The sequence below is a fragment of the Anomalospiza imberbis genome, chromosome 22, assembly GCF_031753505.1.
Source record: "Anomalospiza imberbis isolate Cuckoo-Finch-1a 21T00152 chromosome 22, ASM3175350v1, whole genome shotgun sequence".
NCBI classification, from domain to species: domain Eukaryota; kingdom Metazoa; phylum Chordata; class Aves; order Passeriformes; family Viduidae; genus Anomalospiza; species Anomalospiza imberbis.
In genome coordinates, this window is record NC_089702.1 from 5180946 (window position 1) to 5195457 (window position 14512).

Here is a 14512-nt window from a genome sequence, read left to right on the forward strand (position 1 = left end):
AGCTCTGACTTTGGCTTGGGTTTCCCTCCTGGGTTTGGGGGGTTTTTTTGGGTTTTTTTTTTTGAATTTTATTTCCATGTTTGAGGCAGCCCCCGGCTCCTCTTTGGATGCTGAGTTTGTCCCCATTCCCTCGGCCCTGAAAATCTGATTTTTGGGATTGTGGGTGCTGAAATCCCTTTCCCATGGCAATGAAAACCTGAGAGTGAGGCAGAGATGTCCTGAGGAAAAGAATTCCCAGCAGGAGAGGCTGGGCCGGGCTGGCTTACCCAGGAAATTCAGTTTGGATCCGGGCACCTCCTCCCAGGCACCCTCAGTTTGTGCTGGAGTCGCTTTTCCAAGAAACCCAGACCAATGGGAACCACCTGAAGGTGGCTAGTGATGGAATTCATCCCAAATCCATCCCAAATTAATCCAAAATTCATCGCAAATCCATCCCAAATTCATCCCAAATTCATGCCAAATCCATCCCAAATCCATGCCAAATTAATCCAAAATTCATCGCAAATCCATCCCACGTTCATGCCAAACTTATCCAAAATTCATCGCAAAGTCATGCCAAATCCATCCCAAATTCATTCCAAATCCATCCCAAATCCACCCCAAATTCATTCCAAATCCACCCCAAATCCACCCCAAATCCATCCCAAATCCACCCCAAATCCACCCCAAATCCATCCCAAATCCACCCCAAATCCATCCCATCGTGTGGCTCGGCCTGGCAGGGGCTGGGACTTTCCAACCCCCGCTGCGAGCGGGGCTGTAAATCTGGGGCGAATTTCCCTGGATTTGGGTGGCAGGAGGAGTTTGGGGCTCGGGTTTGGGGTTTGCAGCTCTTCCAGCCGGGGGTGGCTCTTCCCCCAAACCCCAGCCCGAGCTTCTCCATCGCCAGACCACAGCAGGGAGGGAAACTTCCAGAAGATCTGGGGGATCTGGAATCCCACGGAGGCAGCTCCAGTCCCTGGGAGTGTCCGAGCTCTCCCGGGATCATCCCAACCCTGGCGCGGGGTTTTGGGGAGGGCGAGCGTTTCTCTGCCTCCCCTGGAGTCTTTAAGGCCAGAAACGAGGTGGGACCGAAGGGTTGGGATGGGAATTCCCACCTGGAAGTGGAGAGGGGACAGGGCTGTCCCCAGGGGGGGCACATGGAGCACTGGCTCAGTTCCTATTTACAAGTCTCTCCTCCAGGAGGGCCGGAAATTCCCGCTCTGCCTTCGGGAGGAATTTCGGGATGAATCCGGAGCGGCCACGCCCGGCCCGGGGCCGTGCCCGGCTCACCTGGCAGCGCGGCCACCTCGGGTTGCTCCGGGCAGAGCGCTGGGGACATCCCCGGGAGCTCGGTGACAGCCAGGGGACATCGCCTGGAGCTCGGTGACAGCCAGGGGACTTCACCTGGAGCTCGGTGACAGCCAGGGGACTTCACCTGGAGCTCGGTGACAGCCAGGGGACTTCACCTGGAGCTTGGTGACAGCCAGGAGACATCACCTGGAGCTTGGTGACAGCCAGGGGACATCACCTGGAGCTTGGTGACAGCCAGGAGACATCACCTGGAGCTTGGTGACAGCCAGGGCACTTCACCTGGAGCTCGGTGACAGCCAGGGGACATCACCTGGGGCTCGGTGACACCCAGGGGACACTCCCCAGCTCGAGGGACACTCGCCGGGAGCTCGGTGGCAGCCCAGGGGACACTGCCCAGGCCGGTGACAGCCATGGGGACACTCCCCAGCCATGGGGACACTCCCCAGTCCGGGCCGCTCCCCAGCCGGGGCCAAACCGCCCCCAAACGCCCCTTGAGCGATGTCCCCTCCCCGGGGAGGTGGCAGGGGGAGGTGCCGGGGTCACCCAAGGGGGAGGGGGACCCGCGGGGACATTTCCGAGCCGCCCCTCACAGTGCTGGCACAGCAGGAGCCCTTTCAAGCAGGGTGGGGACAGCGGGGACAGTGCAACGGTGGCAGGGTGGCCTCGGCCCGGGCCCTGCAGCTCGGGGACAGCGGGGACAGGGCGGGAGGGAGGGAGGAGCCCGGGGGTGTCCCCGCGGTGGGGCAGGCGCTTGGTCAGCGCTTTCCATCTTCACTGTCCCCGTGGGACGCTCGGTGTCCCCTCGGTGTCTCCTGCAGCCCCCACGGGGGGGGTCGTGGCACCCCAAAATCTGCTCCTCAGTGTCCGGGCTGGTCCCGGCTGCTCCCCCCAAATCCCCGCGGAGCTGCGGGGAGGCCGCACCCCAAATTTCACAGTGTACGAAGCCGGGCCCCCTCCCGCAGCCCCTCAGAGCCCCCAAATCCCGGGCCAGCGGCTCCGGGGCGCTCCAGCCCCGCCCTTCCCCCGCTTTTGGGGGAAAGCAGCCGGATTTGGGGGCGCTGGTGGGGAACAGGGCGGGGCAGGAGGAAGAGGAGCCCCAGGGAGAAAGGACGGGGGAGAGAAGAGGGCTGAGAGCACGGTGGTCACCCCCGTGTCCATCTGTCCGTCTGTCCGTCCATCCCGCAGCCTCCCGGGGCTGGGAACGCTCCGGCCGCAGCCGGGATTTGGGATCGGGGTGGGGCTGAGCCCCCCCCGACACCGTCAGGGGCTGCCGGGCGGGGTCGGCGCGGGGAGGGGGCGGTACCGGGACCGGGAGCTCCGCCGGGGGCGACCCCGCTGCCTCCCCGCCAGAGCCCAGAGGGGGCGGGGGGAGCCCCCCCGGGCCGCCCTTCAGACGGGGGAGGTGGCCGTGGACTCGCTGGCCAGGCTGTCGGCGATGTCGCCGCGCTGGACCCTGCGCAGGGCGGCCAGCAGCGCGTCCAGCGTGGCGGACTCGCGGCACGCCCAGTGCGCCAGGAGGGCGCGGGCCGGCGACTCCTCGCGCGTGAAGGAGTCGATCAGGTCCTCCTTGTAGCCCAGCTCGCCGGCCAGCTGCCGCCACGTGTCCTCGGCCGAGCTGCCCAGCAGCTTCTCCACCTCCTCCTGCTTGCTGGCCGGCAGCGCCGAGTACAGGCTCCCGTCCGCCTTGGGCGCTGCGAGGGGGGAAACGGCCTGAAACCCATCCCGGGGGGCGTGCCCGTCCGCCCTGCCCTTCCCGGGTGTCCCTGTCCGCCCTTCCTGCCCATCCCCGGGTGTCCCTGCCCATCCCCGGGTGTTCCTGCCCATCCCAAATTGTCCCTGTCCATCCCAAATTGTCCCTGTCCATCCCCGGGTGTTCCTGCCCATCCCAAATTGTCCCTGCCCATCCCCGGGTGTCCCTGCCCATCCCCGGGTGTCCCTGTCCATCCCAAATTGTCCCTGCCCATCCCCGGGTGTTCCTGCCCATCCCAAATTGTCCCTGTCCATCCCAAATTGTCCCTGCCCATCCCCGGGTGTTCCTGCCCATCCCAAATTGTCCCTGTCCATCCCAAATTGTCCCTGCCCATCCCCGGGTGTTCCTGCCCATCCCCGGGTGTTCCTGTCCATCCCCGGGTGTCCCTGTCCATCCCAAATTGTCCCTGTCCATCCCCGGGTGTCCCTGTCCGCCCTTTCTGCCCATCCCCGGGTGTCCCTGTCCATCCCAAATTGTCCCTGTCCATCCCCAGGTGTCCCTGCCCATCCCAAATTGTCCCTGCCCATCCCCGGGTGTCCCTGTCCATCCTCCCCAGGGTGTCCCTGTCCATCCTAAATCGTCCCTGCCCATCCCTGGGTGTCCCTGCCCATCCTTAGATGTCCCTGCCCAACCCCAGGTGTCCCTCTCCATCCCATGGTGTGCCTGTCCATCACTGGGTGTCCCTGTCCTTCCTGGGGTGTCCCTGTCCATCCTTCCTGTCCATCCCTATGGCATCCTCGTCCATCCCAAATTGTCCCTGCCCATCCCTAGTGTCCCTTTCCATCCTCCCTGTCCATCCTGGGATGTCCCTGCCCATCCTCCCTGTCCATCCCCAGGTGTCCGTGTCCATCCCCAGGTGTCCGTGCCCACCCCAGATTGTCCCCTCCCATCCCTGGGGTGTCCCTGCCCGTCCCCTGCCCACCCTGGCTGTGCCAGCGGGTCCCACCTGGCCCCTGGGTGCCCTGCCCGGGGGGCTGCTGGTCGTGCAGGCTCTGGCTGTCCACGGAGATGCCGCTATCGCTGTGCAGCTTCTCCCCCTCGGGGGACGGCGTCTGGTTCACCGGGCGGTTGTTGGCCCCTTGCTTGTTCTGCTTGCAGCTGTTCCACCTGCGGGGACAGGGACACGCAGGTGACGTCCCCAGGAGCTGCCAGGCGTTTGTCCCCTTCCCTGGGGTTTGTCCCTGTTTCTGGTTTCTGTCCTGGTGCCAGGACAGGGACAGGGACAGGGACAGGAACAAGAAGAAGGACAGGGACAGGACAGGGATCAAGGACAGGGACAGGACAGGGGACAAGGACAGGGACAGGGACAAGGACAAGGACAGGGACAGGGACAGGGGTGCAGTGGGTCACCACCCTGCTGCCACCTCCCTCCTCACCCCTCAGCAACCTCACCCCTGACACAATTTTGGAAATCCGCCCAGCCTGGTGCCCTCGGTGGTGGCAGCTGTGGCTGTGGGACACCTGGAGCGGGGGTCCCACTGTTCCCCCCTCCCCAAATCCCTGGCCCTGCCGTGGCCCGGTACCTCTTGAAGGCGATGTAGGCCACCAGCCCCACCACCACGGCGGCCAGGATGGAGCAGTAGACGGGGATGAGGTTGTCGCTGGTGCCGTGGGTCACCACGGGCTGCGAGCTGCCCATGACGGTGGTGGCCGTGTCCGCCGCGGTGCTGGCCACCCCCTCGGTGCTCAGCGGCTCCCTGGTGGCCGGCTCGGGGCTCTCAGAGGCCCCCAGGGACGGGGCGTGCGTTGTCCAGCGAGGGTGGAGTCCTGCCAGGGCGGAGGGGAAGGGAAATCGGGATCAGGACGGGCATTTCCACAGGGATCTCCTCCCGAGGCTCTGGGGATGGCAGAGGTGACAGCCCTGCCATGTCCCCTTGTCCCCAGGCTTGGCCTGGCTTGTCTCCAGGACAAGCCACAGCTGTCCCCTGCCCTGGGGGTGGCTGGAGGTGGCCGTGGCTTTGTCAGCGTTGTCCCAGCACAGCCCCCTTGGGGCTCAGCTCCCGCTGCCGGCCCCCAAATCCAGCGGAGATTCCCCAGATGCTCCCCCTCCGCCCCAAATCCACCCCAGGAGCGGGCTGAGGCAGCCCAGGTGCCCCACAGCCCGCACGGAGCCGCTCCCGCAGTGCCAGGGCCTGGATTTGCCCCTTTCCCGGCCCCTGCCGGCTCCGTCCGGGAGTGACCCCGCTCCTGCCACACCCGAGCGTGTCCCAGGAGCAGCGGATCAGTCTGGTCTTGCCCCAGAGAAATACGTGGGTGCCCCATCCCACCCCATCCTGAATTCCCTGTGCCTTCTGCGGGCCTTTGCCCGGTGCCAGGGCAGGGCCACGTCCCCCAGCCCCATCCCAGAGTGAGAATGAGCCGGGAATCGCCACAGGAGCCGGGACCTCGCCCTGTCACACCCCTGCCAGCCCCCTGGGATCAGCGCCGAGCTGGGATTGTTCCAAACTGGGATGGTGCCGAGCTGGGATTGTACCAAACTGGGATTGTGCTGGGCTGGGATGGTGCCGAGCTGGGATTGTGCCAGGCTGGAATTCGGCCCCGCCGGCCCCGGGGCCGCAGCGCTGTCGCAGGGGGGGGGTTGGTGGGGGTTGGTGGCATCCTGCCCTGCCGTGTCCCGGCCCCCGCTGCCCTTTGGGAGCCGCTCCCGAGCCCGCCGCGGACAAAGCCAGCCCTGTGTCCTTGACTTGTGGCTCCATTTACTCGACCCTTCCGCGGGAGCTGCCCCGCTGCCCGGCCCGGCAGTGGCTGGCACAAAGCGCTTTTCTCCCTGCCGCGCTCGGGGCAGGGAGTGACGCCGCTCCTGCCCGGGAACTGCCGCTGGCCCTGCCGAGGAGCCCCGGCTGGAGCAGCCCCGGCTGGAGCAGCCCCTCTGGAGCAGCCCTGGATGGGGCAGCCCCTCTGGAGCAGCCTCTCTGGAGCAGTCCCGGCTGGAGCAGCCCCTCTGGAGCAGCCCCGGCTGGAGCAGCCCCTCTGGAGCAGCCCCGCATCCTCCAGGAGCTCGGCACAGCTCTGACTTTTGCTCTGCCCCTGTTTCCCCCCTTTTCCCCTTCCCCGCGGGGCTGGAGCTGTGCTTGGGATGCCGACGGGGACAGGCAGGAAGCCCCAGCTCCTTTCTCTCGCCCAGCGCTGCCAGATCCCAGCGCCGCTCCCTAAAGCCAGGCCGAGCCGCGCCTCGGCAGCTCCACCGGCAGTGTCCCTGGGTGACAAAGACAGCGACACCGGGCACGGCTCTTACCCCGGCACTCCGCATCCGCCACCGGCGTGCACTCCCGCACCAGCACCTCGTTCTCCTCGCACGTGGTGCAGGGCAGGCAGGGGTCCACGAAGTTGGCCTCGCTGGAGAAGGTGCCCTCGGGACACTCCTCGCACACCGTGTCCTGCGAGTCCTTGCAGGGGAACATGAGGCCGAAGCCCACCTCGCAGACGCGGCACTCGCGGCAGCTCCCGCTGGCCGCGTCCTGGAAGTAGCCGTAGGCGCAGCGGCACACGGCGTCGTCGGTCTCGACGCAGGGCGCCGACATGCTCTGCAGCCCCTCGCACTGCGTGCACGGCTTGCACGGCTCCGTGGCGCTCACCGTGTCCGAGAAGGTGACACCTGCGGGGGCCGGGAGATGCTGGTTGGGATCAAATCCCTGCTTCCCACCCCAGCGTTTCCCTCTGGGGTCAGGGGGAGAGGGGTCCTCCCTCTGTGCCCCCCTCCCCCCCAGACTCAGCTTCCTGTTAACTCCTTCTGCATTCCCACAGAAATTCCCAGCTCCACATCTCCCAGGCCCATTGACACCTTCCCCATTCCCCAGCAATTCCCAGTTTGGAGCATCCTTCCAGGCTCCTTTTCCCATTAACATCATCCCCGTTCTCGCCTCCTCATCCCATTCCCGCCTCAATTCCCAGCTCCGCGGGGGTCCAGCCCGGCTGCGCTGCCCCCAGCGCCCATCCCAGCGCTCTCTGCTCACGCCCCGGCGCTAATTCCTGGTTTTATTCCCATTTCCGACCTCCCGACGGTCCCTCCGCGCATCCCCGCTCCTCACATCCCGTCACTTTCTCCTCCACATCCTCCCGGGGGTCCCCCGCGCCCCCTGCCCGGCCGCGTGTCCCCGGCTCGGGATGCGATGCGGTGACATCGCCGAACCGCTGACTCTGCCTGACCCCGCGGCTCCTGCGCTCCGGTTTCATCCCGCAGGACGCGCTGCTGCCGGGGAAATCAATCCCCGCGCCTCGCTGTGCCCGCTCCCGGAGGAGTTTGGGGATATTTTTAGCCCCGGAAGAGGGAGAGGAGCCCGTCCTGGAGGGCGCAGCTGCTGCTGCCCCCGCGCCGGCCGCTCCCGGCGATCCCACCGGAGCCCCGGCCCCATCCCGGGGGAATTCCAGCCCCAGGGATGGAGAAGGGGCCGGGATCCCTGCGCTGCTGGGCCTCGTGCCGACCCCCGGTCAGCCCCAGGGATGGTGCTGGGAATGGCTCCTGCTCCCAGCAGCTTCCCTGGGGACACCGAGCGGTTTGGGACAGGAATTTCGGGCTGCTCCGGAGGGGGATGAAGCGCCCCAAACCCCCGGGAACGGGCGGGATGGGAGGGACGGGGCTTCCATCCCAGCCTCGGCAGCGAATCTTTCCCATCCCCAACACCTTCCCTCACCCTGTGCCTGCGTGTCCTGCGCCTCCCCTGGGGATTTCCCTGGATCTGCAGAGGATGTGGAATCACAAAATCCTGGAATGGTTTGGGTCAGGAGGGACTTTAAACCCCAGCCAGTCCCTGCACAGGGACACCTCCCGCTATCCCAGGCTGCTCCCAAGCCCGTCCTCGGACACTCCCGGGGACGGGGCAGCCACGGCTGCCCTGGGCACGCTGTCCCCGCCGCTGCCAGCCCCGCGGTGGCCGAGCAGCCCCTGCCCCGTGCCCGGCCGGGCGAGCAGCGCCGGAGCAGCCCCGGGGCGGCACACGCGGCTCCCATTAACCTGGGCTCATCCCTCGCATTATCCTGAATTATTGATGGGCGCCATTAGAGCGGGGAAGTGGCCAGGAAAGGCTTTCGGCTGAGTGGGCACATTTGCAGTGGCAGCCGAAGGTATCTGAGCTGAGCAATTACAGCCCAGATTCAAACGGGCCCCTCGCCCCCATCCCTCCCTCCCCCGGAGGCTGCGAGGGATAAATAAATCATGAGGCAGCACCCGGGCACTGGGGAGGGCTGGAATGGGGGGAAAAGAGGGAATCAGAGCAAACCCCCCCCTTTTGGGGTGGTTTCTGGCAGCCCCCCCGGGCTTTGGCGGGGGCCGGGCTTTGGTTGCAGCTGATTTTTTCCGGAACGATTCCCCCGGCGGGTCGGGAACGCGTCCAAGGGAGTGCTCGGAGGAGGCAGCCCGGGGTGCAGGTGGGGACCCTCGGCCCTGGGCCGTGCCCGCATTCCTGGGGCAGAGGCTGTGCCAGGAGCGGGGCTGCCTCCACCTGCCCGGCCCGCGACAGCGGGATCCGGGGAGATCCGGGGGGGTCCCAGGGGGTCCAGAGGGATCCAGGGGGTTCCAGAGGGGTCTGGGGGGATCCAGGGGATTCCAGAGGGATCTGGGGAGATCCGGGGGGCTCCAGAGGGATCCAGGGCCACAGGGGTCCTCTCCCCATCCCAGCAAGGGACGGCTGAGGTGTTTGCAGGTTTCCTTCCCTCCACATCCCAAAATCCTTCTCAGGGAAGAGCTGAGGGTGGAGAGGAGTTTTCCCTCGGTGAGATCCGTCCCTCGCTGGGATCCATCCCTCACTGGGATCCGTCCCCTCACTGGGATCCATCCCTCACTGGGATCCATCCCTCACTGGGATCCATCCCCTCACTGGGATCCGTCCCCTCACTGGGATCCGTCCCCTCACTGGGATCCGTTCCTCACTGGGATCCATCCCCTCACTGGGATCCATCCCCTCATCCAGGAGGGATCCAGCCCCGTTTCCCGGCCAGGCGCAGGGAGGCAGCGCCGTCCATCGATTTCTCAGGACGCTGAGGTATTTTTAGCCCTGCCCTCGCTCTGCTCTGTCCCTGCTCGGCTCCTCCAGCCTCCTCTGCCTCCTGTCCGCTCCTTCCCAGCCCCGCTCCGGCCCTTCCCCCTCTCCCATCGCCTTCCTGGAGCCGCCCGGGCCGGGCTGGCACCGCTGTTCCCGGCAGATCCCCGGCAGATCCCCGGCAGATCCCCGGCAGATCCCCGGCAGATCCCCGTCCTCCCGCCCCGGAGCGCTCCCGGCGCTGCCTGGCGAGGGCAGGGCGCTCCCGGCGTTGTGTGACAGCGATCCTGGCCCCGCTCCTCTGCCGGCGCCCCCGCGGGGCTCGCCCGCGTCTCCCACCGACATTTATGGAGCGCTGGACTCGGGAGCCGTGCCTGGAGAGCGCCTGCCCCTCCCTCCCTCCCTCCCTGCCGGGGTTTGCCTCTCCCTTCTCAGTTTTGTTGCGATCTTTGTGGCCTTTGCAAGGTTGGAAATTAAAAAAAAAAAAAAAAAAAAAAAATTAAACGGGAGACGTGGCTGGGGGTGGATCTGAGGTCAGTCGGGGTGGGCTGGGGGACTTTTTGGGGATAAATGTTGGGCCAGCAGGTGAGAGAGAGCAAGGATGGGGCTGGGAATGATCCCCAGGGTGGGGAGGGATCCCCAGGACGCGTCCTTGCAGGGACGCTGGTGCCAGAGCAGGGAGTCCGGGAATATCCCAATCCCGAGGCTCCTCCCGTGCACGGCACCATCCCAAACCAGCCCCCTCTCCCCCGTGCCTGAGAGCGCTGCCCAGACCCCGCTGTGGGGCTGTGCCCCTCCCCGTGCCCCAAACTCCCATTTTGGGGGAAGAATCTCCCGTTTTGACCAATCCTTTCTCCAGTGACCCGGCCCGAGCCCCTCCTGGCTCAGCAGGGGGGTGACCCGGGAACGCTGCGACGCTTCCAGGAGGGAACGAGGGATGCTCGGGGAGAGCCCGCGGGCTGTCCCGGGCGCTGGGGGTACTCACTGTCCAGGCAGGGCTCGCAGACGGTCTGGTTGACCCCGCAGGGCTGCACCACGCCCTCGCCCACGTTGCAGACCCGGCAGCACTCCCCGCTGGCCGTGAACAGCTTGGAGAAACACTCGTCCTTGGAGGCGCCGGCGGGGCCCTGGCGGCAGAGCAGAGCCGGGAGGTCACTCCTGTCACCCCGGGGGATGTGACAGCCGGGGCAGGGCCTGCTCTGGGGACACCCCACTCGTGCTACATGCAGGTTTGGGAGGGAAAAGCGCTTTTCCAGGCAAAATTCACTCCTCAGGGAAGGCCCTGCCGAGTTCTGCGGCTGCAGGGAGCCGGGAGGGCCCCAGGGGTGTTTTGGGGTGGTGTGGCCTCGGTTTGTCCTTGTCCCTCCCTCAGCCACCTCCCCTAAGGGCACTGCGCCGTCCCGGGGGGCTCAGCCCTTCCCAGCCTGGGGAATGGGAGAGGAGAGGAGAAATTCCTGCCTCGATGGAGGGTCTGGAGAGCCTGGCTGGCACCTCTGCCCCCCAAAACCTCCGGGCACCAGAAATGAGATGGAAATGAGGAACTGAAGGAGCAGCAGGAGCTTCGGTGACCTCCCTGCGTGCTGGCACCGGCTGTCCCCGCTGGTACAACCTGTCACCACCCCCGAAAGCCACAAACCTCCCACGGGCCCTCTGCAGCCCGGGGAGGGCCGAGCTGCTCCCCAAAACCTCTCCTGGCCAGACGGCGGGGGGCAGGAGCCCTGTCCCGCAGGTCCCAGCCCTCCCCCTGCTCCCTCTGCTCGCAGCCCCGGGGCCGCTCCGTCCCTTTGCCACCCACCCACGGCTGATTTTGGGGAAGAGGGGGGAGAGGCTCGGGGGAGCATCTGGCGGCCTCGTCAGCGCCTTGGCCGCGTCTCCGCGCTCGGTGCGGCGCTCGGAGCTCCGCGCGCCGCATCCGGCGGGGCCGAGACAATGGAGCGCCAATTCCAGGCAGCTGAATGACAAAGTGCTCCAATTACCCGGCGCTGCGAGGCGGCCGCTCCCCCTCCCCGCCGCGGCTCCGCCAGCCCGCCCTGGCAGCCCCTTTTTTCCAGACCCTTTTTCCAGGCCCTTTTTCCAGACCCTTTTCCCAGACCTTTTTCCCAGGCCCTTTTTCCAAGCCTTTTTTCCAGACCCTTTTTCTAGATCCTTTTCCCAGACCCTTTTTCCAGACCCTTTTCCCAGACCCTTTTTCCAAACCCTTTCCCCAGAACATTTTTCCAGACCCTTTTTCCAGATCCTTTTTCCAGACCCTTTTCCCAGACCCTTTCCCCAGAACATTTTTCCAGACCCTTTCCCCAGACCGTTTTTCCAGACCCTTTTCCCAGACCCTTTTCCCAGGCCGTTTTCCCAGGCCCCTTTTCCCACTCCGGGTGGGCAGGAGGGATTGGAATATCGGGAATCCTCCCAGCACCCCCAAATGTCCCCTGGGAGGGGGTTTGGGGTGAGGCCACACACCCCTCGTGGGAGCACATTGGCATTTGGGGTTTTGGAGCCAAGCTGGCCGCAGCTCATCCCGCTGCTCCACTCGGGCAGGGTTTGGCCGCTCGCAGCTCCCTGGGAAGCGCTTCCAGAGGCTGGGAATGGGGCTGGGGGCAGCCAGACATGCCTGGCTGTGGCTAGTGACTAGGCTGGCCATGGGGGCATGCAGAGCATCCCGTGATCCTCGAGCTTCCCGTGATCCCAGAGCTTCCAGAGATCCCAGAGCATCCCGTGATTCCAAAGCTTCCAGAGATCCCAGAGCTTCCAGAGATCCTAGAGCTTCCCATGATCCCAGAGCATCCCGTGATTCCAAAGCTTCCAGGGATCCCAGAGCTTCCCACGATCCCAGAGCTTCCCACAATTCCAGAGCTTCCCATGATCCCAGAGCTTCCAGAGATCCCAGAACTTCCCACGATTTCAGAACTTCCCACGATCCCAGAGCTTCCCACGATTTCAGAGCTTCCCCTGATCCCAGAGGTTCCAGAGATCCCAGAGCTTCCAGAGATCCCAGAACTTCCCCTGATCCCAGAGCTTCCAAAGATCCCAGAGCTTCCAGAGATCCCAAAGCATCTCCCAATCCTAGAGCACCCAGAGATCCCAGCTGTTCCCCCCGATCCCAGATCTTCCATTCCAGCTCCCCCACGCCGCAGGCAGCTGCGAGCGGCCCCGCGTGGGACGGGCCTGGCCGCGCCACCCGGATCCGCTCTCGGGCCACCTGTCCCCTCCCCGCGGGGCCACTGCCACCCCCCGCCGCCTCCCCCGCCCACGCTCCCCAAACGCTGAGCAAAATGCAATTCCCCGCTCCAGGTGCCGCGGGCCCCCCTCGCTCCGGGGCTTTCCCTTCGGGGCTGGGGGCGCCGAGCCCCCCCCCCCCCGAGGCTGGGAAGGGGCACCTGGTCCGCGTTAGGCCGCGGAAATGCGCGCGTTATTAGCGCAGCTCCCGGTGACAAAGCCGCGGGTATTAACGCCATAAAGCATCCTGACAGCTGGCCCGGCCCGGCCGCGGGCGGAGGGCGCAGGCGACACCTCTGGAAGCTCTTAATTGCTTTTTGGAGCCGTGCCGGGGGGGTTGGAGCCCGAGCAGGCGCTGCTGGGTGAGGACAGAGCCGCTCCGAGCGGGATTTCGGAGCCCTGGCACCGCGGAGCGCCCGGCACAAGGCAGGGGATGCTCCAGCTGGAGACGAGCCCGGCTGCGAGATCCGAGCCCGGCGGGCGCGCTCTGCCTCTCCTGGCCGAGCACCGCGTCTGGGAGAGGCCAAATCCCGGCTCCCAGCGATTCCCGAAGTTTGGGCAGCTCGGGAAGCCACGTCCGGGCGCTGCGGCTCCGGCCGGCCCCGGGAGGCTCTGCCGCTCCCGGGCCGAGCAGCGCAGGTACCGAGCAGCGAGCGCGGCGGGCCGGGGTCCCGGGGTGCCGGGCTGCGGGGGGCTGCGGGCACAGCTGGGGGGGCACAGCCCTGTTGTCCCCCCCGGGGACACTCCCAGCCCCGCAGGTGCAGTCCAGGAGGGCAGAACCAGCCCCCCGAGGTGACCCCGGCGCAGGGAAGTGGCGATTTGGGGACATCACAGCCCGGCCCCGCTGCAGCAGCCGGGGAGGGGCGAGAGGGCGATGCCCTGGGGGGAAAGGTTGGGATCCATCTGGCTGGGACAGCTCCGGGCCCTCCTGCCCCCCGCCCGCTGTGCCAGCGATCCCGGGGCAGTTTGGCCATCCCGATCCCGTGGGGGTGTGGGGGAAAGGACCCCCCCCCACCCCCGGCACGGCGGTGCCAGCCCCGCTCCGCTCCTCAGCCCCTGCACGGAGCCGCTGAACTCCGCCTTTAATATCCTGCCCGAGGGGTGTCCGGCTGCCTGACGGCCCCCCTGGGACCCCCGGCAAATCCTGCCCCCCAAAATGCCCCGTTCCTGCCCCAGCTGCGGGCTTGGAGCCCCCCGGCCCCACTCCGGGCACTCCCCTCTCTGCTGGCCCCCCCCCCTGCCCGTGCCCTGAAATTTTTTGTCTGGGTCACACGGCGAGGGCTCTGCCGGGAGGAAAAGGCTCACAGCCTCAGCTCTGGGGCAGCTGGGAGCCGGGAAAGTCTGGGAGAGGTTGCGGGGGGTGCGTGGGGGGCAGGTGATGAAGGCACTGGGGGGGTTCTGCCCCCGCTCCCCTCGGGCTGGGGCTCCGTCACTCTTTGCAGTGGCAGAGCTGGGGGCAGCGGCACCGGAGGGGCTGCGGGACCCCCATCCGCACCCAGCTCCCCACGCCCCCTCCCTCCGCACCCCAAAGAGCTCTGCCCGCCCCCGCCGGAGGCTCTCCGGTGCCCCCGGGACCCTCCAGCACCGCACGGCGGGGACCCCGCTCCTGCCTGTGCTGTCCCCCGCCCCTCACCCGCGGGGCTCCCATCCCGGGGCCCCCGGGACCCTCCGAACACCCCCGGGTGAAGCCTCCGGGCCCCTCCATCCCACCCCCGCCCGGTGCCTCGGGGACTCTCCAGCCGCCGGTGCCTCCGGGGACGCTCCCGCCGCTCCCGGTGCCCCCGGGACGCTGCATCCCCTCCCCGCCGGGGCTCTCGGGGCTCCCCCGGGCGCTGCTCCCCGCACTCACCGCCGGCAGCAGGAGCAGCAGCAGCGGCAGGAGCCCGGCCATGGCGCGGGGGGAGCGGGGCCGGTGACACCCCCGAAAGCCGGAGCGCGGCCGGGCTGCCCTCGCTCTGCCGCTCTCCGCCGCGGCGGCGGCCAGAAAAGGGCTGCAAGTCCCTCCCCCTCCTCCTCCTCCTCCTCCTCCTCCCCGCCCCCGGAGCATCACGGAGCGGCCGAGCCCGCACCCTCCGCCGCCGCCACACAAAGCCCGGGCCCCCCCCGAGCCCCCCCGGCCCCGCCGCCCGCCCACGAAGCGCTTTTGGGGTGCGCTCGCTCCGAGCCCAGCCGGGGCTCTCCAGCCCATTCATCGCTTTTCCTCCTGTGCCGTCCGTCCGTCCTTCAGCCTCCTCTGCATCCCCTCCTCTCCCGCGTCCCTCTGTCTGTCCCCGTCCCCGCCGTG

At 67.0% G+C, this 14512-nt stretch overlaps 1 protein-coding gene across 1 annotated transcript; it reads right to left on the reverse strand.

Moving 5' to 3' along the window:
- Positions 1 to 2668: 2668 nt before the first annotated feature.
- Positions 2669 to 14275, reverse strand: NGFR (nerve growth factor receptor). The gene is given in 8 exon segments (XM_068212031.1): positions 2669 to 2984; positions 3990 to 4150; positions 4567 to 4810; positions 6279 to 6638; positions 10004 to 10145; positions 14078 to 14142; positions 14145 to 14205; positions 14207 to 14275. Coding segments are annotated over 8 exon segments (1404 nt in total). The 3' UTR covers positions 2669 to 2682.
- Positions 14276 to 14512: the final 237 nt, after the last annotated feature.